We start from the raw sequence: 27,128 nt of genomic DNA, 5'->3' as shown, positions 1-27,128 counted from the left end.
AAATTATTTTCACACCGGCCAAAAATATAATTTACAGCACTGCTATCGCTATTTGATTTACAGCACCATCTGAGTATTGAATAATTAGAGCAGTACTAATGTAATGCAAACTGAGAGAGTGCAGTACCAGATCTAGCTCTCTACAATCTAGTAAAGTAACTGTTCCTTAAATGCTCTAATTAGGAGAAGTTCTTACTTTCTGTCTGGCCCCTGCCAAACCTAGCTCACACAGGCAGTCCTGCTGATTTCAGCAGGACTATCTATTGAGTGAGGTTACTCACACAAGAAGGAATCTGCAGGTCTAGACCCTTCCATCTTGATTTATAAGCATGAAGCACATGAGTCTAGCAGGAATTTAACACTTACGCTTCCACAGTTGTTCTTACAGTCTGTTCCTCACCATCTTCATCTGAGCTGCTACATGTTGCATCAGAGTCCAGATCCTTCTCCACGCGAGACAGCAGCCCTCCAGTTGAAAGTGCAAACCCCCGGATTTCACCTGGTGCAACGCTAACTCCATTCTGGACGTCCGTACTTGAACTACTCTCCAAAGTATTTGTGTTGTTTTCTGGCCAACCTTCAGTGCACCTGAGGGAGCTACTGCTCAAAAATCTGGCTGGCTCATGGAAAACCTTCATTCTTTGTAGCTGATGTTTCACAAAACATTTCAGCTGCTGATCACAGTGTTTGATAACATGCTTTGCCAGGAGCATTTGTAAACGTTTCTGAGTTCTTTTGGCGCGACTGATTTCCATTTGTTGCTTAGTGACACACTGGAGTAAGCGAGCATACACCTCCTCCGGGGTGCAGCTCAAAATCCCTTCTGAAGGCCCGTGAAGAATTTGGTGTAATAAATCCCCTTTTATTGTTTCAGCGCAGACTTCCAAAGCCCTACCCAAAAAACCATTCTTCTTGTACCATTTACCATTTAAAAGCTGCATTTCTTCTGCATTACTGGATTCGGTTACATTTGAATCCAAAAGTCTCTGCGTTTCTGTCAAATTCGGAGATGTGGTCTCTGAAAATGTTTCCCCTTTGACCTGTTCCTCAGGTTCTGAATGACTGATTTGACCAAATGATGTGTCAGCACCATTATGTAATGAATTTCTCATCTTGGAGCAGTTGGGCTCTCCCGCTTTCATTTGCTTACTGGTTTTGTTGCTAAACGCAGAATTTGTACTCATTAACAAAACAGACTGATAGCACTTGGAGGAGGGTGGAGAACCAAAACGCTGCACACTGAAGATATCATTCCTGAGGCTGGGCTCAGCAGTGGGGAACCCCAGGACTGAGCAAGTAATCTGTGCGATGGAGTCCTCTTTTATCTTCTCTTCCACTGCTCTGGAATTTTCCATGCACAAAGCTGTATCAGACTCCATAGCTCTAGAGGACAAAGAAGGTGACAAGTGGATACCATGACCTTTTGTTGCTGCCTCTCTGAGGGCTGGTGTCATTATAGCTACGGTAGGTAGTTTACAGCAAACCTGAAAATAACATGGGCCATGTAAATTTTCTCGTTTTCATGACATGGTACAAATATAACTCTGTCAGATATTTAATTTCAACATTTTAACACTATTCAAAGATTCCATAGAAAAGGACTTTATCTGAAGAACACAAATAGACTATGCTCCCTCCCAAGTCAAACAAGAACACTCTTTCTGGCTTTTTCTTTATTTCATTCAGAGGTTGTTCCATGTGCAATGGAAGCCTCTACCTCTCAGGGGAGTAAGCGTTCATACCTCATTGCATTTCTGATCCTATCAGTCTGAGAAATAAGGCTCACAAAGTTCAAGACTGTCATCTAACCTTGCCCAAACTGAAAAACATGACCATAAGTCATGTGACTGGAAGGATGCATTTTAAAATATGCATGCAAGTGTATACATATACATGTATATGTATATGCACACACACAGAGACTCACATCTACACATTCCCACCCCAGACCTCTGGCTGGATTTTATTTTAATCTGCTCTGGAGAGAAGTTACTTTTTGAGCTGCATTTGGTTTTCGTTCAAGCGGGGTTTTTTAATATTTAAATGAGTCAACATCAACAGTATAACAGAAATGGGAGTTCTGCAGCTACCTATTACAAGTTCCACAAAGCAGAACACCTACCACATGATGAAACACTCTGAAATAAACTCAGTGACACTATTGGGAGAAATATATTTAATGTAAATCTATATGAAGCAAGCACTTAACTAATTAATTGAGTATATATTCTCACAAATACACTTTAGAAGCCAATCATCAAGGCTAATGCTTTAAAAGCAGAGAACTGTTAAATTCTAAATGTTTCCTAAAAAAAAAAACCTTCCCCTGTGCCTTTGCATCCAGTTCTTTATTCATCAGGCACTACCTGCATAATACAAACACAATATTCTTTGGTAACACTTTGAGTAAAGACAAACAGTTTTCCTTTACAAACCCTTTTGCCTGTGGCTTGCCATAGCTTAGACAAAGGGTTCCCAAACTTTGGGATCAAAAGACCAGTGTCAACCTTCACCACTCCCTGTCAGCAGCTAAAAGGCCATGTGTCACACTGGATCTATCCCACAGCTTACAGAGGAGGAATGACTGCCTTGCACTGTACTTTCAGCTTTGTTTAGGGTATGGTTAAATAAACCCAGTGAAGGATTTAATTGAATGTGGCCTGCAGAAGCCTGGAAGATAAGCAACTGTCAGTTCTTCATTAAAAAGCTAGAGACAAAACCAGAAACAGTAAGAGAGTACTAACAAAAGTGAGTGTAGCACAGTAATTCCACAGTAAATTCTCTGTTTAACCGGTGTACTAGTTGAGCAGCATTTCCACTGCCCTCCTTTTAATGTCTTCAGTTTCTTTGATCTCCACAGCAACTGCCTAGCTCAGCAATTTTCAATGCACAGATCCCATAAGGGGTCAACGATTCTGAGACTGCCACGTAGGGATCTTAAGAAAAGCAAACTCCCTCTCTGAAGCCTTAGCCTGTTTGTAACTACAGGCTTTTTTATGTTGAAGGTGCAAACATTAAAAGGAGATGTGGAAACCTAAGGAGCTGAGAAGTACCAGTCTGGATATTTTCTCTTTAACCCTCAAAACATGAAGAAAAACATAAAGAGCCACATACTCTACTACTGCCTTAACACTCTCCGTATGCTTTATTTACCTTTCATTGCTCCACGTATACTTCAACCACGAGGTTTTCATCTCTGTGCAACCAGCATCACAGGGACCAGGTTTGGTGGTCCTAATGCTAATTCTAAACAATACGATAAAAGTCCCCAGGATTTTAACGTTTATCAACGAGCCAAGAACTTCAGACTACAAAGGAATTCAGCACAAAGTCCTCCCCCAGTGGCCAGCCGTTCAGTAAGAGTCCTGTTCCTAGGATCAGACAGGGAAATGCACTGATGAGAGCTGGAGCCCCAAACTGCAACGGCTCCGGTGACTTCGCAATGCTCTCAGCATCTGGCTGACTCGTGGCTTTGTGTCTTTCCACTCTTGTAAGAGCTAGCAGGTACAAGAATTTTTAAATTCAAAGGAGTATGGATTCAGACACCTATGCCCCCACCCCGCCAGCATATGGCAAATAACTACAGTAAGTCAAAGTGATTTAGCATGACTAAAACATAATGGGGAGAGAACTGAAGCCCACACTTTCTCTGTGGGGTTACTATGAACTCAGGGGAGTCCCCATGTTAGCTCTGTCCCAGGGAACTCCCAGAAGCTCTCTCAGAAGAACGCTGTCAGCCTGGTATCTACATAGACTGAGCAATGAGTTTATAACTGCTCCAACTTCACCATCTACCTTCCTTAGCTCGAGTGGTTTAACAGTCATAGATTGCTACTCCTGAAAGCTGGGAAACGTCCACACACAGTAGAGCTGCTGCTCAAGCAAACAAGAAGTTTGCAGATGTGTATCTCATACCTATATGATGGAGGCTATACAAAACACTGGCAGCACAAAATTTTCAGAGTGCTGTGTTTTAACTTGATCATATTCCCTCAAATACTACCTACCCTTCTGGTACAGTTTCAAATTTCCTAAATTGCAATGAATACCATTAGGAAAGTATTTTAACTTTTTTTTTTTTGAGTTTGGGGATTCTTTTAGGGGAAAGAGGGGAAGAAACCAAAGTACCCTCAAATTGAACCACAAACATTAAACTAAAGAGCACTGACAAGCCACTAACTAATTAAGAGCTCCTGACAGAAGACACTTCAATTACAATATAGCTAAAAAAACAAATAAAATTTTAGCTTCTGAAGAAAGAAATTGCTCAATTAACCCCTTACCCAGCAACTTGCAAACTTCACACAATGTTTCTGCCCTGAAGAGAGTCATGTGAGAAACTTCATGTGTGTTCCTCTTATTTCAGTGACATCAAAAAGACTTTATAAAAGCTGGTACTGTCCCAGTCTCCAGTCTTTGGCATTTCTCCAAGAAGTTCACATACACACACACACACCCAAAAAGTCATTGGTATATCGAGCAAAACAAGTTATCAGATGCAAAAATATTAAAAACAAATTTTAGTACAAGTACTTGGCTCGACGAGAATTGTACAATTTTCATTTTGACATGTTTTATTTCATTTTGGCACAAAGCAGCAAAAATAATTTCACTCCACCCTTACTGCAAGTGAGTTTCCAGAGCCAAACCTATTATCTTCTGGGGGGGGGGGGGGATAAAGTGCAGAGGGAGGGAAGACAAGTACTGCAACATGGCATTCAGGAAGAGTCTGTATTTTCATTCTGGGAAAAGCTTTTCTGTCATAGGTAAAGCATTTTAAGGATTTTTTCCATTGTGTACTACTTGAGGTTTCAAAACCAGAACAGCTGAAATGCTACTAAACTGGCAAACAGTTTGCTTTTCATCTGCTGAATACACACTTCACTTGAAAGACTAAAAAGTATTGTAAAAAAGAAAAGCTGATGTAAAATGAGTACCGGGGAAGGGAACAAACAAGCACCAGACACGCATAGTATAGCGACTGATGTTTAAAGTGACTTTATGCTTATCCCCCACCTAATGCCTTAATTACCCAGGAGGATATAGCCAGGAGCTGCAGTTTACCACAGCCCCAGCGCTCCCCACGCCCGCACCCAGCTCCCTCCTCTCACCACTGCTACAGGTCCCTAATCCCTCAATGACCCCAGCTCCTCCCCCGCTCCGCTACTTCTGCTTATTTCTTAGTCCTCACTCGACATTTCCGCGCTATGCCCTTCTCTACCACGCTTACCTCAACAAAATTTGTCTAAATCCTGAAACTAGTGTCTTCACGTTGGTGATCAGCAGCACCCTATTAAAATAAGCACAACAAAACCCAACCACAAACCTGCCTGCACACAGGGTGGCATTCCCTTCCCAGCTTCTGTTTATAGTCCTTTCACTTTTTGACTCTTCCCCCACTTGCATAACACTATCGCTTTTGTTACACAACACTAGAGACAATGTTTTGGGGGATTTTTGCTTGGGGGGAGGATTGCTTTGTCTTTTAGTGGGTTTTTTGTTTGTGATCGTTTAGTTTTCAATGATAATAAAACTCCATTTGCATGAGGGTTTGTAAGGCTCCTCTGTACCAGCCTTCTCTCCTTGTAAATTGAATTGTCTTTTGCCATCCCAAACACCTGAAACTTTTTTGTTAATTATGAGATTCCTGGACAACAGGAGATTTTTACATTTACTGTTTTCTTTTGTTTTCAAACTCAGGGGCCTACAAATAACAGTTCAAATTAATACAGCTGTTTCCAGTTTATTCATAGATTAAGGGTGTTTCAGGTAAGCAAACCTCCAATGTTTATTCCTTGTCTAGAAGGCATTTCAAAAGCAAAGCGAAGTCACTGGCAGCAAACAGCATCTGGTGAAACACCCGAAATTAAGCTCAGCAAGAATGTTCAGGAATACTGTATTTCAAACTGACAAGAGCTGCTTTAAGGCCTCTTAAAGAAAACCTGCAGGAGAGATGGCAGCTACATGAGCCAGCTTGATCTGCCTACAACACAACTGACAAAACCCGGTTTCCTAAGGCTTTGCGTTGTTTGCCCCATAATCCCTAGCTCCTCTTGGACAGCCTTCCCGATAATCGCTGGACAAAAATAAAGCGGTGCTCTGTCAGACAGGCACTACTGCGGCGCTGCCTGAGCCGTGCCGCCGGGCCCGACAGCCACTGCCGAGCTGAGCGTGCAGGAGCTGCCTTCCGCCGGCTTCTCCAAGCCTTGCCTGGTGGGAGGCACCCACTCGGGGCATACTTTACCAACCTCTCCCAGTTTTCACAAAACTTATGGGATCATAATAATTTCTAAGAATAGAGAGAACACCTCCATGACATAATCTGCATTTTCTCACAGAACAGTTTGCAGCAGTGACTGCAAGAGATATTAGTCCCACTGGGTATGTCCTGGTTACGAGTATGAAAGAAAAAGGAAAGAGGTCCATATTTAACACAACTGGGACTAGCCTTTAAGAGAAAAAAAAAAAAAAATCACCTCAGTAGGCAGTTTTTGTTTTCAGTTCAAAAGCAGCCCAGTTACTCATGATGAGTATTTAAGCATTTTAGTATTTTGTTCTATTAATAGATTGAAAAAAAAAAACCCAACCCAAAACCAAACAGGATTATGTGGGGAGTCTCAGCTTTCAGCAGCACTCACTGTGCAGGCAGTACTAGATAGATAAAACTGCAAACTTCAGTGTTTTGCGCTCCCCAGAAGATATAAGCACAAATTCCTCCTCTTTGAAAAAAACCCCGAAACACATGCACACCTAAAAAGGATCTCTCTTTGAGCAGTAAGAGAACTCAATTTAAGACAGACCACCCAAACAGTTTTAATCATAAAAAACATCAAAAAGGACACGCTTCAAGTGGAACTCATTAGTATTCATTTATGATAAAATCCATGACTCATTAAAATCTCTGAACAAGGTTGTTTTTCTTCTTCTTCATAACTGCTTCTGAACAGAGAATCATATATTATTTCCAAGTTTATTACTCTGCCGCTAATTCCTGTTCAGTCTATAATATATCATACATTTGTAACGTAACATCTGAAGTCACTTTTAACATACGCGGAACACTTTTTGTAGTACATGACAGGTGCCTCTGTATGTAGGTCTTACACATGTCTCTAATATAAATATCTGTAATACTTTCATCTCCCCTGTAAGGTCCATATCAACATTTCAGTTATCCGTCCAAATTTTAGTCTTTGAAGAGAGGGCCATAAAACCTGCTCTTAAACAAGCCCCATTCAGCTCTTAGACACTAATTAAGATGACTGGAATTTAAACTCCCCCAAACATTTACAGGATTTCACAATGTGGACCAATAAGGAAGGAAAGTCCTAGGGCACACAGACCAGCTTTCTGAGTCGATACACCTACTAGAATTATAACCATGCTTTATCCGGTTTGATTTTTAATATTTCCTTTTTATTAAATTAAGCAGAAAAGGAAGAGGAAGTGTCTACCCTTCGACAAAAAGCAGACTTCAGTTATTTGGTCATTGGATTTTAATTTTTTTCTTAAATTGCTTAGTTTGCTCCTCACTGCTGAGGAGTATCAAGTACCTCAGTGACCACTATGTTTTATTTTGGGAAATGCTTCAATATTGTGCAACCAGGGAGCTGATGCACAAAGTGGATTAAAAGACATGCTCAGGACCGCACAGGAAATCTCAACGAAGGCTGAGGGATGCACCTGGATCCAAGCTGCTGCCCAGAGCTTTGCTATCTACTTTATCTAAATTACTCAGTTTTATGAGTAAGTGCTCTGTGGTCTGGGAAGCCAGCTTGGTCAGGGTCACCCGAAGGCAAAGGAATCTGTGGCAATCTGTTCAGCTTGACTATCAGAGGCAAGTTTTAACCCAGGAATTAAAAAAAAAAAAAAATCATCACACACGCAGGCTAAAAGCTTTCTACTCATCTACTGACCCACACATTAGAAACCAGAGGAACAAGGCAGCACGACACCATGTGCCTACTCCTCCGCGCAGCTGGCAAGCTGGCGATACACGCACCCCGCGGATCGCCCGCACGGCGGGGCACGGCCAGCCCGGCAGCTCCCACGGCGGGGGCGCGGGGAGGACGCGAGAACGCCCACGGGCGCTCCAGGCGGACCCGGTGGAGGCGGACAACGGCCCGGCACTGCCGCCGCGCCCCCGCCCCGCGATCCCGCCCCCGCCGGCCCGGCCCCGCCCCGCGCCCAGACCGTTAGCCCCCCCGCCCCGCCCCGCCCCCACCCTAGTCTCCTCCTCGCGCGTGCGCGCCAGCGCTCGGCGGCGGCGCCACAGCCGCTCCCGCCGCGGGAACCAGCCGCCGCCCGGCCCCGGTTTCTCCCCCCCCCCGCCTCAGCGCCGCGCTCCTCGCCGGCGCGCAGCGACGGCCGGCCGCCGGCCTCGCCGCTCCCCCCGGCTGCCCCGCGAAGCCCCGCGCTTGCCTCCGCCCGCCGGCTTCTCCACAGCGGCGCTGCCGCCTCCAGCCCGCACGGCGTGGCGCCCGGCGCGGCTCCCACTGCCGCTGTTGAAGAGTCCGCGCCCAGCTAAAGCGCAGCTCGGCGGGCGGGGCGGGGCCTCCCCGCGCAGGGGGCGGGGCCCGCGCCGCTCAGGGGAGGAGCGCGGCCAATCCGACGCGCCCAGGGGCGAGGCTGGGCGCGGGGGCGGCCGCTCGCCATTGGCGGGGGCGCCTGACGCGGGCACGGCCCCCCTGCCGCGCGCGCGCCTCCGCGGGGCGCGGCGGGAGGGGGACGGCGGCGCGCGGAGCGGCGGCCCCTGTGCCGGCCGGGGCGCTGAGGGGACGCGGCGCCCGGCGGCGAAGAGATCAGCCCCGGGATGCGTAAATAATTAAAAAAAGGCCCCAAAAGCCCTTTTAGCATGTTTATTGGGGGTAATAACCTGGAAATAACTTGAAAAATATTCACCATCATCACGTTCCCTTCCCTCAAAACGCCCCCTCAAAGCCCTGAGGTGAATGTTGGGCGCGGAGGAAGCGTCCGGTTCTTCTCAGGCTTTGAAGTAATGCAGACAACCATGAGATGGCATAGAAATGCTTTATTATATTTATTTCAACAAAGTAATTAAAATAAGGCATTCTGGGTTACATGTAAACATAGAGGTCAGTGGTACATTCCCTCCCCCTACAGCGGGTGGCTGCTGCACGGTAAGCAGGTGTACAGTAACAGAAGCAAAAGTTTCAAGTTCTGCTTTGACACAGTGATACTTGTCAAAGGGAAATACAAATTCAAAGGTACATTAACGTTTGTTTATGTGTTAAGAATGTGGCTTCTCTGGAGAAGAGATTCAAATCTGGAAAGTGAGGGTTGGATTCAATATAATGGCATCAGGTCTGAAAGACTGAGCTACGCCTAATGTTACAGACACAAAATTGCCTTTCACTAGCAGAACTTTTGGAACCCAGAGAATTACTCTGTGTTGTCCAAAGATATTTAAATTGCAAGTTCATTAAATATTAGATAATCTGCATATGAGCACACTGTTGTTACTAACACCTTTTTTTTTTTTTACTGTCACTTCCTTGAAAGTATATGATGCACCCTATTTATTTTACTTACATTCTGATGTCTGATTTTATGTCATATATCAATATAAAAAGATTCTGGAAGACTCTCCAAAGTAGTAAGCATCTGCCCTACTTGTCACTGACAATGTCTCTAGCAATAAGCTCTTTCATTATTTCATTGGTACCACCATAGATGGGCTGAACACGGGCATCCACAAAAGCTCTGAGGGGGGAAAAAAAAAAAAAAAACAAGGAAAGATTAAAAACAATTCTTCAGAATGGACAGGCAATCAAAAAGAAAAAGCTACTAAGTTTTATCTTTGAAGATCTCTATTTTTGAATATGCTATTAAAGAGGTTCACATTTTCAAAGAGGTTCCAACTACCTGAAATATTACACTTTCCAAGGTACCATACCAAATAGGAATCTGGTTGGTATCTCTTCCCTGTTTTTTTGTTTACATTGCAGAGTCTCCACTATCCCCCCTAATTAAACAACAATAAAATAAAAGCTCTATAAAACCAGACTCCTACCACTTTTCCCCCACCAGTTCTTGTTCCCTACTTTCCTCACATCACCTGAGAAATAACACAACTCCAGACACCCAAGACCCCATTCACCCACCACACGCATCATTGTGCAGAACCGCAAGACCCAGGTGCCTTGTTGTTGTGAAAAAACAACTCCTGCAGAGCCAAACTGATAGTTATCGTGGTAATTTGCTCTAATGGCCTGGCCTGTCTGATCCTGTCAAGAGGACTGCTAACGGTGCTGTCAGTTCTTTTGTTGAGGTGGGCCTCAAACGCCTTGAGACGAAAAGAAAGTGCTGACTGGTTTCGCATCAGCTGGCTACAACCTTCTACTGACACCAGCTCCAGCTCCATTTGGGCCAGCAGCCGAAAAGCTGCATGCAGCCAAACCATTTCCAGCCTCATGCTGGAACCGGCCCCAGTACACACACAGCTGGTGACAGCACACAGGACAATGACAATGTGCTTTTCCATCTTAATTCTGCTTCATTATACAGAGACCAGCCCAGGAGCAATGCGGCATTCTCTGGAAACACACATGTTGCTGAACCACGGGGATAATAAAACCCTGTATGGACAACTACTGCACGCACAGATAAGCAGAGGTTCGAGGACACCCTGAACAGGGCTTGCTGGCCCTCCTATTTAGAAAGATAGGGTGCAGAACACTCATGAATTACACTCATTAAAAACATGCAGGAAAAAGTTATTTTTAAGCAACATTTCATACTCTTAATGTATTTAGAATTTTAAAAATATATAAACCTACTCAGTTAAAAAAAATTAGTTTAATTTATCTGCTTATGACAACTGCACAGCAGTTCTGGTTTTGGTATTTCTCAGATTACCCTTTTTTTTTTTTTAAAATAAAAACAGCACCAAAAACTCAGTGTGACAAACGACATGTACACAAAAGGAAACACATCTTCACAGATAATACACAAGGAAATATATAGAAGAACTTCATAAATGTCCCTAAATTCATAAAGGGAGCAAAAAATTGAGATCGCAAATTCGGTTTTCTACATATAAATCTCTTAGCTTTTTCATTTAAAAGGTGTAAAAAATCTGAATGTAGCCAGTCATGTTCTTGATTAGGCAATTTGTTATTTTGTGGTATTACACAAGATGTTTTCTTTCCTTCATAAGTATGCATTTAATTTCAGATAAAACATACAAACTAGCTCCCCTCATTTTTATTTTTACACTGCTTCTCTGGTTTTTCAATTAACATTTTCTTCTAGAAAAGCAACTTCTATTTTGTGAAAAGATATATAATAATTGCTCAACAGCTTATGAATTATTTGGAGAATCAAAACAAAGGCTTCCTGCAGACATCTGTACAGTAGATTCCCTTTCAATAAACATGATGAGAAAAGGAACAGTAAATCAGTACTAAGACAAAACAACTGACAAGCAAACGTAAAGAAGTGCCTCATTTTACTTTGCTGATAATCCTTCATCACTCAAGTCTGATATGTCACACTTACTTTGCAATTGGATACTCCCACATATACCCCCATCCTCCGTGCAGTTGCACACACTGAGTAGCTACGCTGTTTTGGAGATCAGAAGACCTTAAATGGCCAAAAAGAAATTTGTTTTTAGGAGAATGTTATGCTGTGAAACATTACTAGATACACAGATGAGTTAGCAAGACAAAAATATAACCAAACATTTTACTCTATATAACTGATTTGAAATGCTGTCCATTAAAATACTTTATATTCTGACGGACTTTTCTATTCCTTCATGATGGGTAAGAAATAAATACTGTTCAGTCTAATGTATTAGAGATTTGTTTTCCTTACAGAAGAGCTTTTGGAGAAGGAAAGCTTTCAAAACAGACAAGCTTGTTTACCTTTCTCATAGGCCAAGAGATTTCTTTTGTAAAGCAGGTTGATATAGTCTCTTTTCTTACCAAATCCCTCAGCTTTGTCAAAAATTAACAGCATCACAGGCTTCCCTCTCCACTCCCACTAGCAACACACCAGGATGCTCTTTGAGTATAATCATCATGTGGGGATAATTTATTTTCCTCAATAGATTTTATAGTTTTTAATTCTAAAAAGCATTGTCATTCTTAAGCAGGATTACTCACTGCAAAATATGGATTTAACTGCAAAATGAGATTTTAACTGCACTGGAAGTTCAAGCTAAAGTTAAGACATGAAAAAAACATCCAACTTCCTAAGCATGCAACTTTGAGAATGGCAACAGACGTAAATGAAGATTCAAGTCAATTGCTTCTCATGGAGGAATGTAAGAGTCCTTTTCTCCAAACGATCCCCTCATCCAGTTAAATCCTTACAGTTTGTTATACCAACTTTAAGTCTGCAGCCATGAGTTACTGCAACTGTCTCTCCTAAATATATTTTCAAATTAATTTAGGTATATAATAGAACCTGTCACCACAAAATAAAACCTACAGAACTTTCATCAGATATTAGAAAAGAGATACACAAACTATATTTTAAAATCCTTCAAAGCTCTAACTCAAGTCATTGACTATACAAAGGTTTGAAGCAAAATTAACTGGACATAGTCTCCTGAAACATTGGAGAATAAAGAAATTCTACATTCAAGCATTTTCTAGACCATCTAAGATAGCTTTATGAAAGGGAGTCACAGGGACTCTATTAGGGAAAGGGAAAATGCACAACAAATTGTGGCACTAAACAGTTGGGAGGGTGGGGGATTTTCAAATGCCTCGCTTTGGGAAATCAGTTGAGAAAATAAGTCTACATATCTGAGCTGCCACTAGTTGTTTCCTCCTCCTCAAAACTGAATGCCTCTGCTTATGTACCTGGTACTTCTAGGTAATCAGTGCCAGGAATAGCACTCAATCAAAATCCTTCCTTTCTTTGTAAATATTCTCCCTGGATTCCCTTAAGTGTTCTCTGCTCACTTCCTCTATACTTCTTTTTAAAAGTCCAGAAACTGTAAACCTGTGCATCTTCCATAAAATTATGTGTTCACATCTGATGTGCTTTATTGTCCCATCTTTGCAAGCAAAATAAAACTATACAAATTTGTGTGCCACTATCCTAGATGCTTCTACTCATCCAGCTTTCTCTGATTAAAACTAAGCTAACAGATAACACCGCCAACTATGGGGAGAGGGAGGAGGAGTTCTCGCCACTAAAGGAAAGCACTGTTTAGTCTCAGTAGAGCAATAGCCGTAGCCAACTATTTCTTCCCAAAACCAGATAGCTCCAAAAACTGGCTGGGCCTAACAGCTATTGCTAAGTAACATTAAGAAAAAAGTATTACATGAGCTTCAAATAAACGTGTGCTTTTAAAAAAAAAAAAAAAAAAAGAAAACCCAAAACGACCCCCAAACCAACAAACACCCCCCATTTAAAAAAAAACAAAAAACACCACAACAAAACAAAACTAAGAAAACACCCAGCAATTTGCTACAGTAAAATGTAAATGTTTGTCTAAATACCAATGAAGTACTTACCTTTACTTGAAGCTAAAGCCAAGTCCTGATCTTGTTATTAATGGAAACCTATTTTAAAAGCATGCTATTATTTTGAAATTGATCTGTTTAACCAAGACTAGTTTTCAATGTAACTAAGATTTTTGTTGACTACATGATTAAAGTTAAAGCTAGTGGTCTCTATTAGAAGCTGACAATGTTATTATTAATCAGACAGTAATTTTATCTTTTCATTAGATCTGAACAGTTCAGTGTTTTCATTAGATTCCTGTCAAGATCATGCAAGTAACGCTTCCAAATTACTTTAACCACATACCAGTATTTTGCCATGGAAGCTGTGGAGGAGTCCAGACGTTTATCTGCATGCAGCTGCAAACAGTTGTCCAAAAAAGCTCGGCTCACGCAAATCTGCGTTTTCATTTCTGCCAACTTGTGCTGTACCGTCTTATTTTGAAGTGGACAGAGGAGGCAGATGAAAGAAACAGCAGAAGTAGTACAGTTTTTAAGTGACATTTGAAGTAGAAAATGAAGCATTTTCTAAAAGGATTTTGGTTAGAAATCATTTCAAACAACTTTGCCTCTGTACACCAGAAGACAGTTTACTTTCCATACAATGATGTCTTTACCAATCTTATCAGGGAAAATTACTGCCCTGTACTTCTCAAGACCAACTCAAAACATGACCTTAAAAGAAAAACCCCAAGAGCCTGAAAACAAATTCCTAGACAGCACAGAGCAGGAGGCACTGGGTGCTCTGTCACTCTCAGCTCCCTCTTGTGGGGAAATGTCCTTTTACTCTGTAAAGCCACTAATTTCCCCAATTAATAGCATTTCTTCATCCATTGCATGCTTTTTCTATGCATTCTGTTCTTCAGAGTTTAAGTCACATGCAAAGAGACACAAGCCAAAACAAAGGAAATTTTAGACTAACTTTCAACACTGAGTTCTGTCACATTAGAAAGGGGTTTCTAGATAGAAGATGTAAAAATCCATCACTGAGGTTATGTAAAACCAGACCAGGTAAGCATTCGACCATCTTCTTGTAATTCTGGTAGGAAGGGGATAAAAACGCCAGCTAGTAAAAAAAATTTTTTATAATCTCACAGTTCTAAAATCGTATGTAAACAAATCTTCTTGCTTCCCTTGACAATAAATGGACCAGCCTACTATTATAAAGAAAAGATTTAATTTCAAACACTGTACTGTGGCATGACTAAATGAATTAGGCAAGGCAGAGCTCTAATTAGACATTCTAGCCGTCAGCAACAAGAAGGCAACTGAAAAGGTAAGCAAGAATGGACTACTTTAGCAAAAATAATATACTTTATTAAGTTTATTGGTGGTTGGCAGTGGGCTAACCTAAAAAAGGAGATTATTTCTGAGGTCTCTGCACAGTGAACTACTACAATTAGGAAGCATCCCTTACCTACGTTAAAAAAAAAGGAAAAATATACTATTTTTGTGTTAAAGCTGCACACTGCACATACTAAATTCCATCTGGAATTATGGATTTCTGAATGTTAACTTTAAAAAACAGATGAAGATTGTAATTTCCTGAAAGATACCAAGCATTCCAGCCTCTAAAGGGCCCAATTCTGCTGCTATTCACAACTTTGATTTTGACAAAGGAAGTCTCAAGATTTAGAAATGGATGGGTTTTTAAAATTATTTCAAAAGTATATATATTAAAAAAAAAAAAAAAGAAAGATGTGGCCAACATCCTCTAACCCATGAGTCACTTCTATCCTAAAAACCAAACATGCAGGAGTTTGGTCTGCTTCAGCCCTAACAGCTAATGTGGTTTTCAGGAAAACTGTAATATCGCAATACTGCGGAAAGCAACATCTGGTTTATGACTGCAACGAAAGAGTATAGGCATAAACGTCTCAAAACACAATTAACTACCACTGTCAGGAGTGAGGTATGCTCACAGAGAATGACACGACAGTTTTATATGCAGTCACTTTGCTAGCTGAGGAATCTCATTACAATACCCATAAAGCTGAACACAGACAGACACCTCTGCAGGCATTCAGGCAGCAAGGTCACCGCCTGCGAGCCCCCACCAGCATCAGCCTCAAAGTTTGTTTTCCTGCAACACATTATGTGCGGAGGAACACAGGACCTGCACACATGCCAAGTGCTTCTGCAGTCCATAGGATTCCGGGCAGATACAGAAATACATGGGGGTGTAATAGACCCTGTGATTAGGACCTCTGACAGTAAAACGCAAGCCTAAGAGCAACAAGGTAATTTTTCTTCAGCAGCAGCAAAAAGCCAGCATAGTTTCTGTCTGCATATTTCACTTCCCATAGCAGCACTGCTGGGAGGTATCTAACTGAATTGTAAAATACATACATGTTAAGGCCTTTGGGGTGTTGGGGTTTTTTATTATTTTTGTTTTTCAAAAATGAATGATGGGCACGGAGGCACACAGCAGCCACAGTCCAACAGTGAAACCTGTGCAAATAGTCCCTTGAAAAGGACTATCATCCCAAGGATTTTCATTCGCTCACTATTTCACACACACAGACGTAAAGTAAATGCACACTGGAATCTGTATACAAGTCTCTCAGCTCAAACTCACCTGCAAGGCTGCAATTGTCTTCCCGAAAGCTTTTCTTTGCTTCACGTAATTCCTTGTTTCTTCGAACATGAATTCACAACTGGCAAGAGCCATATCAGCAATTAGCAGTCGTTCCTTTTGAAACATAAATTATGGAATCCAGTTGAATCAGTCCTACATTTCTCCATATCAGATGCACAATTGGGACACAGATGTTCAGCGTTGTTCATTAAGGAAGGGGGGGGTAGAAGTCACACTAAGTATCAAACCAGACACACTGCATTACTGAAATTAATGAGTGCGACAAATGCCTTGCTGCCTGAAGCCCATTTTTAAGTCTTTTCCGGGGTAATGTTCAATCACAACAATGACTCAAAAAATAGCTACAAATCAACCACTGGACTCTTTCTGACTGAAAAATCCACATTAAATTCTGTTTCAATTATTTGTTTTTACTGCTCAGCTTAAACAACAACTGTTTAAACTTTTTTTGTTTAAAAAAACCTTTAAGTTGTTATATTTAACAATTTCGACGCTTCTATTAAAAAAACCCAAAATCTACAAAAAAACCTGGCTTTTTTTTCCTTCCTGTCGAAAAACAGAAACTAAGTACAGAACAATTACTTCTAGCACCATCGAAATAATCTGATGCATCATGTTGAACCTGTTTATGAGGGCATCTATTTCTTTAAAGCACTAAAAGATTTCCTTTGATCATGTTTCGTATTTATTCACAGTATAAAATTAAATAAGCATGATCCCTACCAGATGAGGCAAATACAAAGTCATAGTTCTGACAAAGCACAGTCACATTTTGAAAAACCACATTGCCTCTTTGTCCTCCCAAATAATTCCAAAACTTCGTAAACTAAGTCATAAACTGTTATTTCCACTAGCAAGGTATTTTGGCAACTAAACAATTTCTTTACGTTGCTATAGGGACAAAGAAAGAGTTCCCTCTATCTTTAATATGCTTCTACTGCTAGAAGATGTAGAACAGCAGTGCTCGCTTGTTTCTTTAAAGAGAATGCCAAATGCATCAGACACCTCTAAGCTATATTTAATTTACTAAGCAAAGTGTTTCCATGCTAGAAGTATACAAGAAAACTGTGGTATGTTCTTTTAAATACACCACCCTCAGGTTCTTCAGTTGCTGGGTTGTTGATTAAGAGATCTGGCTTTGAGCTGGTGGAATATCAACATTTTTACCAATGCTCAAAGAACTGCAATTTTAGCACTAGGAACTCTGTATTTCAGTTAAAAAGTAGCAGTATCAATGTTGCCTACAGACACCCTGACTCTGAGCCGAAGGTGGCTCCCCACAATACCTAATCTTCTAGACTAAGGCAGATTCTTGCAATAACAAAAATTGTCTCTGTGTTCTTCCTACAGACAGCAAACACTCACGTTCCTCCTACCTGAGGGAGCTCTGTCATCAGATAATAGAAGCCTTTGTTCTCTTTTCCAAGCAAGGCACTGGCTGGCAACCGCACATCTTCAAAAAACAGCTCGGCTGTGTCCTAAGAGGATTTTAAATGCAACAGTTTATAGCCCAGCATTCTCATCTCTTCATTCCACTTCTTTTGCCCCATTTTTTTTCTTGCTATTGTACACTTTAACTTGAAATCATAGAATCATTTAGGTTGGAAGGGTCCTCCAGAGGTCACCTAGTTTATCTCCTACTCAAAACAGGTCCAGCAAAGCAAGCAGCTGAGGGCCTTGTCCAGTTATATTTTCCAAAGCTCCAAAGATGAAGGCTCCATGACTTCTGGGCCCCTGTTCCAGTATCTGATCACTTTTATGGTGAATTTTTTTTTCTTAATACCTACTTAGAATTTTCCTTAATGTAATTTGTGTCCCTTGCCACTCTCACTGTGCTCCTCTAGGAAGAGCCCGGCTCCACCATCTCTACAACCAACCGTTATGGAGCTGAAGACACCGATAAAATCCTGTCCTTCCAGGATTCTTCAGAATGGACAAATCTAGCTTCCTCAGCCTCTCTTTGCACATCACATGCTTCAGACTTCCACAGGCAAACTCAGCATACATTCTTTGCGTGTATATCATTTGTCCTCTAAAGCCTAAGAACTAGAATAGCACCACAGTTCCATTTTATATTTATTTAGCTAACACCAGGCATTAAGCAGTTTTAGAATTCCTCAAGGTCTATTATACGTTAGGGGTTGCATGAACTCACTTGAGCTTTCAGGCCAATTTTGTTCAGCTTGCGTCCTTTGATGAAACCTTTTGTTCCATTTTCCACCAGAAAAAGGCTTATCCCATGAGCAGGAGATTGGGCCTCCCGGTTTGTAACCGCAACCACAATCACTACATCGCTCATCCAACCATTAGTGATGAATACCTGTAAAAAATGCAACTTGGAATAAAGCAACGAGCTAGGTGGACAGAAGTTAGAAGAGAGCAAGCAGCAGAAAGAAAAGTTGCATTGACACTTTCACAGGTGAACTGAAAGGCAAGGTTTAAGTGTCCAGAAGAATTTTAAAGTTCAAGCTTTCTGAATTAAGTGTTTTGGAAGAAGGTCTATTAAAGTAGAAATTAGTTTGAGAAGGATTGTGTGGGTTGGAAGTGTGAAGTTAAAGAATGCAAGGATCTGTTTCTTTTGCCTGACCCATGATAAAGAAGGAATATGGTATCAAAGGTAGATATTAAAAGACACAGAGATTCTCTTTTCTAGAAGTTAAATTAGCAAGGTATAACATGCAAAACTATCAGTGGCTTCTTGTCACAACTGTTTACTATAATCCTGTAGAATGACTCATAAACCTGCCAAAGTGATCCATTTAACTCCAGCAAAAGAAACGAGCTATCTGTCCTGCTAGGCTTCAACTGTGCAGCATGAGCAAGTATCCTTTTGACCACCTGTATGTACATATTTGCTTGCACACATTCTTTCTCACCACTTGAAATTCTGCTAAGGCCAGAAGTCTCTATCAGTACCACGTTATCAGCAGGAGTACAGAAGAAGGGGGGAAGAAAGAAGATTACGACACTTCATAGCTTTAAAAAAGTCCTGCTGAATCCACACTTCCATCTGAATGTTATTTCTGCCTTCTTGCTTTTTATTATGGCAGTGAACGAAGAGGTTAATGCTGTCAGCTTTGCAACAGCTTGACAACACACACACAGAACACCCGATGCAGTTTTTTTCTCCTTACATGACCAGCAGGCTTCTGAATAAAGATTCCACAGCTTCATTGTGGCAACACAAGTTTTTACTCAGACCACAGAAGATTTCACAGTGGCAGTACATATATTTTGTTGTTCAACCTCAGTACTAAAAACCAGCCCTGCTGATGCTAAAAACTGCTTATACTATGCAGGACTTTTTTTTTTTCTTCCCCCTTTTCTTTCCAGTTTAAGGGGAAAATAGGCCTTTTGATAGGGTTATTTAAAAGCTACAAAAAGAACCTACTCAAGCCCTTCCATAAATTGGACCGTAAATTGCCACCAACAGAAATATCTTAAGTCCTATAAAAAAAAGTAACTGGGAACACCCCCCACTGCCCCCCCCCCCCCCAACCATAACCCACAAAAAACCCCAAAGTGCAAGGACTGGGGGAAGATACAGTGGTGTACATCCTTCACTGTCTAAACGCATTCAGTTCCCAAAGCCTACGAGTGGTACGTATGTCTGCTTACTTACCTTACTCCCATTAAGAATCCAGTCACTTCCATCCTTTTTTGCATATGTTCGTATTCCCTGCAAGTCACTAAAATGAAATTCAAAAGGTCCTTCAAGAAACCATTCCAGAAGCTGCAATTTTTATCTTGAATTCTACCCAAATAAATATTCTACCCAATAAAATCTATCAAAATAAGGTAGATTTTATACCGTGCAGGCACAGGCTCAGTGAAAACACATACGAAGATAGTGAAACACAGTGAAACAGCTTAGAGTATAACAGAGAAACCACAAGCACACTGTGGAAACGGATGATAAATCTATGCAATTGTGCAGGAGCATGAGGTCCCATTTTAATGTATCTGCTTGTGGAGAGTGGTATAATACAAGCACTGACACCGATGGGTCAGCACCCCCTTACACCAGTATGCCTTAGATGGCAACCACCAGACAAACCCACATCCTCTAAGCAGGCTCAACCCTGATGAGAAGGCTCTGTAAAAAGCCACTGGCAACATCTACTGTTTGTAGAAGCATGACACCAACAGGTTTTGCTCTTCACCTGTCTCTCTCTGTTTTGGAAAACTGGCCAGATCAGCTGTGTCTACTCCAAACATGTGCTGTCTGCCCTTCAATAATGATGGGCAAGGAGGCACATTCCTCTGCTTGAAAGGATTCAGAGGAAAGAAAGTAAGGTGTTCAGTTCCACAACAAAAGCTAATAGGAAAGTCAAGCCCTCTTTACTGAGGTGTGTAATTTTCTCCTGTGTTTCATATTAAAAGTATGTCCATATGACAAGCAAGTTAGTGACTATAAACTTGGACTATAAAAGCAAAAACAAAGCATATTTGCCCACAGTGGGACGATACTGAAATGGATTCTGAGCGAGTATCTTGAAATGACAAAGTTATAATAAAATACTCTATAAGCAACAGTTGCTTCTGAGGTACTACCTAATCTCAGATATTGTCTAGTCACTAAGATAACCATACAACCAGGAGGGTCAGGAATCTTTTTAACTGAGAACATTATGTGCTGTCTACTGATTTAAGATCATTATTTCAGTATTTAGCTTACCTGCCAGCCCCAGGTTCTGTCATGGCAATAGCTCCAATACACTTGCCTGCAGCCATTTTGGGGATAAAGCGTTTAATCTGTTCTTCAGAGCCATAGTTTGCAATGTAGGGCATGACTATATCTGAATGAAGGCTGAATCCTGGGCCACTACAGTTAACATACATCCTTGTGGAGAGGGGGAAAAAAAAGAAAAAAGTTCAAACAGAAGTATTACAAAGATTTAAACATTGAACTTTACACAGTAACAGTAGACCCAGCAATGAAGAAAGCCCCACCACATGGAAGTTTCAGACTTAACCTGAGCTTGTGGCACTTGTACTGTTATTTATAGAATATACTTTCACAGTCAAATGAGCGTGTAACTTATCAGACTAACTAAAACGCTTTCCCCAGCCACAAAGTCCTAAAGGTGGAGCACAATGACATTTGTTACTTAAACAATCATCCGGAATACTTAAAACAGGAGGGACTTACGTATGTCTAAACTATCATTTCCATGAGAAAGATAACACCATTTTCTGTAAGCAAACATACTCCACAATGAGGACATCTTATGGAAACGCATACCGGCTCTTGGTAATATCACTGAAATTCTTCCTGAAGCGTCTAGTACTTACTGCTCCTCCCAGACCACAGCTGAAGAGAGAATGTCTGCTCCGATACCTCCATGTTTTTCAGCGATAGCAACGCCCAGCAAACCCTGCTGTCCAGCTTTTTCCCAGAGCTCCCGGCTCACCTGGCCATCCTTCTCCCATCTGCAAAATGAACACAAGAACGGAGTCATGCATTGAATCCCCCATGCTCTACTGTTAATTTGTCATGGCTGCTGCTTCACACTAGACCACCTGCAGCCAGGTTTCACTGCATAAGAAGAAACTCTCAGTCTCCCCAACACACAATGTGTAGGGTACACAGACCACTGTATTTCTCAACTAAGAAGCAGCGGCTTAATAATAGGTTTTATATTTTTCAAGTCCACAGATGCTACTCGCATTACAGGGGCACCAACTGTATAACAAGTTCAAACTCTTGCTTCCAACATCTAACCTGACATCTCTTTAAGCCTGGTTATGAAGGGCAGTACTGCTTATTGGTCTGAGTACCAGACCAGGATTTAGATTTCACCACAACCATCTGGATAATTAGAAGCAGGTCTTTATCTTCCTGACATTCCATTTTCCCCACGTACAAAATGGGTATAACACATCAGAATTTTTTGTGAAAGATTCCAACTCTACCAATGAGAACTGTTTTATAAGAACCAAGAGTTAACACATTTGTAACTTTTTATATAAAAATTGGTCCCTGTACACCTATTACAAGTCAGTACTGTATCTTGGTAAATTACTGCTTTAAGGTGGTTTCAAGTTTGTAAATAGGTACTTGAGGCTGATCTGCCAACAGTTTGCAGACTTTAACACCACAGGAATCACTTATTCTTGGAAAAATAGTGCCTCTTCATGGAGTTTACCAACTTACTATTAAGTTGGATGGCCACTAATGGCACAGGAAAGCTTTTATTTTTTTAATGTCTTTTTATTTAAAAAAAAGAAAATAAATTATATGTTAGACAGATTATATCAGAGACACTCCTCTGACACACCTGTGTGCAGGAGAGCTATACCACAGCACTTTATCCACAGTTAATCAAGTATCTTATCCTATATACTTAAGCTCCTTCCCAGAGCTTTCAGTCCTATACTAGAAATCTTAAAACAAATCTCTCTCGTGATCACCTTTGCTTCCCCCCTCCCCACTTTCAGGCCCATTCCTGTCTCTACTTCACCCGTCACCAAAGCTTCTCCTCCTCACAATAATCCACAACAGCATTCACTGATGCTACACTTGTCTCTTCACGTCAGCCCAGCTGACTAATATACGATGCCTGAAGCCTCCTTGTTTACTTGAAAGGTGTGAGAACAGAAGGGTTCATAGGTCACTAAAGTGATGCAAGAACACAAGTCCAACTTGTTCCAGTCTCTCTAGGAAATCGCTGTGTCAGCAAACTAGCAAACAGGATTTTCAGTAACCTGGAGCAGGGCCACTACCTACCTGCTCACAAACCTGCATGAGAAGTCATTCTAACAAAAAATGAGGGAAAGCATCTGTTCTTGTGGATCAAATAGGACTGTACAGTAGAAAAGCATACTACTCTGAGGTCATGGTTTGAGGATGAAAAAAAATAGCTGGCAACAACCCTGACGTAAGCTGTTTCCATTACCTCCTGCTGTTCATTTCTGCTCCAGAGCCACAACACCCCACCCACTCAATCCTGCTATCTCAACTGTTTGTGGATACACACTGTGAACTGCATCAGGAAACACACCTAGCAGCGTGATTTAAGAATAAGCCCTTCGTTACCCCCTGATGTTTACGCCAGAATGTTTTTCAAGTAAAGTAAAAATTGCTTAAGAAACTCCTGCGGCTTTACACTTTCTGTTCAAAACCATGTTCTGAGCCCATTTATTTTCTTTCCCCAACTATAAGATGATCAGATATAGCTAAAATAAGGGTGAAAAACATCCAGCTCTAGCTCAACAGAAGTGACACTTCTACTCTATGCAGAAGACAAAACATATTTCCACAGAAGCAAAAAAGATATTTTGCCCAAGTTTCTTCGTAATATCTAAACCAGCTTACCATTCTATGTGTACTGTATTTAAAAAATCTACTGCAATATAACCTAGACACAACATCTATGCTTTTTTGGATGACAGCAGTACAATAGTGTGGGAACTAAATTGTCTCCTTAACTCTACCCCCAAGACATCGGTGTCAGAGTTACTACCTACAGGCAGGGATACTTTCGCTGCAACTCTGTAAACTGCATTTGTCTGCTCACAGGCCTGAGACAAGGATGCCAGATTGCCTACACTGGAGCTCAAAGAATGCAGTGAATTTTGATTATGTGTGGCTTTCTTCACATATGATTTTCACAGGCAGGTTTGTTTTAATTAAGTAAGCTTGAAATAGAAAGCTTGTAAATTAAAACAAATATCCTGTTTATCCTATCATATTAGGAGTAACACCCCAAAGAGAACTTTGGGGGAAGAATACACATTATTTGGCAAATGAAAATGTTTAAGAGGTATCTTACTCTGCATGAAAAGGCAGCACTTCTTCCTGAAAGAACTTCCTGGTACTCTCTCTGAAGATATCATGATCTGATGAGAAGATCCTCCGAGTGCCTATATCAGTCAAACTTTTAGCAGAAGATGGTTCTGGGCGCGTTGTGCTGTGCTGTTCAGTTTGCAGAGGACTGAAAAAAGATTATGTGAAAATATCTGTTAGGACACAGGCACCCCCATTCACATAACCCTTTTAAAAGAAAGGAAACACACATGTTTTTAAAACATAGTTCACTCTATGACTCTAGCACACTGTTAAGTCCAAAGGATACTCGCAATAAATACAAAGACCTAACATACATTGTACTTCACTGGGCTGTGAAAAGTAGATCAAGACCGGTTTGTCTTCAAATAAATTAAAACCAATAGTAATACATACATAGGTAAGAAGATAAAGTTTCTGTTCATAAGAGATGCTAAAAATCATCACTGCCTTCTCCTCCTGCCACACAATCTACAAAATGCAATTCAGCTCAATTTAAACTGAGGGGGTAACTTTTTGAACAAGTAAACATTTTTGTGGGTTTTGTTCATTTTATACATGCACCCAAAAGTCCCAAAACTGCAAATCCACGACACTGAAAATTCACACACTCAAAAGCGAGTACAACATGGATTTGCAGACTCTGAGGGCCGTATTATACTCTGCGTTACCACATATATCTGCATAGTTCTAACCTTTAAAGTGATACTTTCTAATTCCTTCTGGCTTTCAGTATTTTTATTGTACAGGAAGGCTAATCCTCCCCACATTCTGATAAAAACATACGTAAAAATCAAATGCTTCTTTAACAAAAACTGAAACAGTGGCAAAGGTCAGTAGTTGAAACCACACAAGGGAAGTATAATTACAAAGTAACAGGGAAGGGTTTAAAGCTTTTGTAGGGGTTTGGAATGTCAAGGACGACATACTACTTTAGGGCTGAAACAAAAATTCACTTCTTATATTTGTGCATTGGGTTCTTTGACTTGCTTTTATTTTATTGTCACAAAACATCAGAAATTATAAATACAGAGCGGAGCTATATTAAATGGAAAAGGCATTTGCTATTCCGTTCTCAAAGTACTTTGTTCACCTCCTCAGTTCCGTGGCACCAGTTTCCCAGCATTGCATAATAATTGTGTGTAGTCCCACAAAGCTTAGCTGAGCCTACACTTATTTACTCCATTAATGAGACAAAGATCTTTATGTACTGCCACATGAAGTTACTCATGCTCTTCCTGGTGCAAAGGATTAAAGGCCCCTGAAACACAGACTCTATATTTACTCCTAGTGTTATTTGAAGAAATTGGGTACTGCAACTTGCTTGTTCAGTATTTTGCATCCTCAAACACAGGCTTCCCACGCTAGGCACACAATGACTGTCCCAAAAGCTCCACCTTATTTTTAAACCCGTTTAAGATAATACTGAGTTTTATTTAAGCCCACCCTTTTAATTGCGGCTCGCAGACAAGACACACAGGGAAGGGCCGAGCTGCTCCTTCACACCCACCACAGCCCTAGGAGACACAATTCGGAGGTCTGAGGAGGCACGAGCACTCTCTCGTGCTTCTGCTCCCTGAAAACCCACTTCCCCGAGCCCAAGAGCCCTGCTGCCACGGGCCCACGGGTGACGGGGGTGTCCAGGCAAGGATGCGTCTGGCCCATCACCTGCTGTCACCACGGGACTTGGCATTCCCCAAGCACGGATGGGAAGTGGAGCAAAGGTCGGCCCCGTCACAGGGACGCGCGAAGGCTCCCAAACCCACCCGGGCACAGGGGGCTCTGGGGCTCCCAGGCCCAGCCACAGCCCAGGGGCTCGGGGGGGGGCTCCCAGAGCCGCCGGGCACAGGGGGCTCACTGGGCACAGGGGGCTCCCGGGGCTCAGGCCGCAGCCCAGGGCACGCAGGGGCTCCAGACCCGCCGGGCACCAGCTGCTCACCCAGACCCCAGCTGCCTCCTGCAATGGGGGCACAAGCGCACGCATATACACACACGCCTACATGCACATATATACACCCTGTGCCTATAACCTTCCCACCACACATATACAGAGCACACATCCAGATCCCTCCAAATATATACACGGGTGTCTACACCCACCACATACGTACCTCTAGATTCTATGGGTACATATAGCACGTGTAACCCCACCCACGCAGACGGACAAGTACATACACCCCCCTTACGCGCCCAAGCGCAGGGGCAGACGCCCACCCTCACCGCGTGCCCCGGCGGGGCCACAAGCGCCCGGGTACCCCCTGCCCTGCCCGGCCCGGCGCACACCCGCCTCCCCACCCCGGCGATGCCACCAACGCCGGCCCTGCGCCCCGCTAACCTGGCCTGGGCAGAGAAGGGCTGGGGGCCAGTGGCCCGCAACAACCCCCGCAGGCGGAGCAGCCGCGCCGCCATCTTGCGCCGGGACGGGACAGGCCGGGAGAGGGCGGAGCGGGGCACCCGCCGCCGAGGCGGCAGGAGGGCGGGCGGCCTGCGGCTGGTAATGTTATGAATTTGTTATCGTTTTCTTCCTGAGTCGTTTGGTGGCAGCTTCTCAGTTCCACCAGCGTTGCTCCTCTCCTCATCCTGTGCGGCGAGGGGAAGGATTTCTGCCGCTCCCAGCCTCTGCCGCACGCACTCCTGTAGCCATCCCTGCTCCCGCCTTCCTGCGGTTACAGGTCCCTTCTAATACACCTGCGCTTGCAACAGCACTATGATGAAACATCCGTATTATTATTATCTTTCTAATGAGGTTTTGAAACCATGTTACAGACGGGAGTGGGAGCAAAGCCAGCTCAGGGGCGCGGCGGATGAAGGGCTGTACCCGCGGCTGTTTGTGTGACTGCGCGGGGCGTGGCCCGCTCCCAGCCGGGCCGCGGCTCCGGCCGCGCTCCTCGGGCTGTCAGTCCTCCCGGGGAAGGCGGGCCGGCTCTGGGGAGACCTCACGCCGCTCCATCCCCGGCGAGGGACGGAGGCGGGGAACCGGGGGAGGCTCCAGGCGGTGCGGAAGGGCAGGGCACCGCCGGGCGCGGCAGCCCCCTCAGGGCCCGTTTTGGCGGCAGCCGGCCCTGGCGGTCGCTCCCTGGGAGAGAACTACCCCGCGGCCTCCTGATATCAGGGGAGTTTAATTTGAGGAACCTGCACACCACAATCCTTTAGCACGCTTTTGGGGTTTTTGGAGGGCTGCCTCTCAAAGGAAGGTGTTTTATGATGATTATGTGCAGCGGCTTTCCAAGGGATGGAGAGAACGTTACTTTCAGGA

The 27,128-nt window shown here is 42.6% G+C and overlaps 2 protein-coding genes across 10 annotated transcripts in view; both read right to left on the bottom strand.

Annotated features, from left to right (window-relative positions):
• Nucleotides 1-8,512, bottom strand: part of KANSL1L (KAT8 regulatory NSL complex subunit 1 like) — a 66,787-nt gene extending 58,275 nt beyond the window's left edge. For 6 of the 9 annotated variants that reach the window (XR_012629412.1, XM_074872602.1, XM_074872605.1 and 3 more), the window contains exons 1-2: nt 8,422-8,511; nt 367-1,484 (exon numbers count right to left, since the gene is read on the bottom strand). Coding sequence is in view for 8 of the 9 variants with exons in the window: in XM_074872602.1 (XP_074728703.1) it covers nt 367-1,454 (1,088 nt within the window). In the remaining variant the exon portion in view is untranslated. Of the gene's footprint in view, nt 1-366; nt 1,485-3,153; nt 3,254-8,421 lie in introns of those variants that run through there. The other 3 variants (XM_074872609.1, XM_074872604.1, XM_074872607.1) reach the window with 3 other exon arrangements.
• Nucleotides 8,513-9,016: 504 nt separating this feature from the next.
• Nucleotides 9,017-26,512, bottom strand: ACADL (acyl-CoA dehydrogenase long chain). The gene is made up of 11 exons (XM_074872601.1): nt 26,208-26,512; nt 23,859-24,020; nt 21,379-21,516; nt 20,762-20,926; nt 19,706-19,772; nt 18,239-18,403; nt 17,460-17,561; nt 16,063-16,176; nt 13,792-13,919; nt 11,521-11,607; nt 9,017-9,723 (listed from the first exon to the last, which is right to left on the bottom strand). Exons 1-11 carry the CDS (start codon nt 26,279-26,281, stop codon nt 9,630-9,632), a joined length of 1,296 nt encoding a protein of 431 aa, XP_074728702.1. The 5' UTR covers nt 26,282-26,512; the 3' UTR covers nt 9,017-9,629.
• Nucleotides 26,513-27,128: the final 616 nt, after the last annotated feature.

This window comes from Strix uralensis, chromosome 6, assembly GCF_047716275.1.
Source record: "Strix uralensis isolate ZFMK-TIS-50842 chromosome 6, bStrUra1, whole genome shotgun sequence".
Taxonomy (NCBI): domain Eukaryota; kingdom Metazoa; phylum Chordata; class Aves; order Strigiformes; family Strigidae; genus Strix; species Strix uralensis.
The sequence above is the reverse complement of the archived record's forward strand: the minus strand, read 5'-3'. Positions and strand labels throughout refer to the sequence as shown.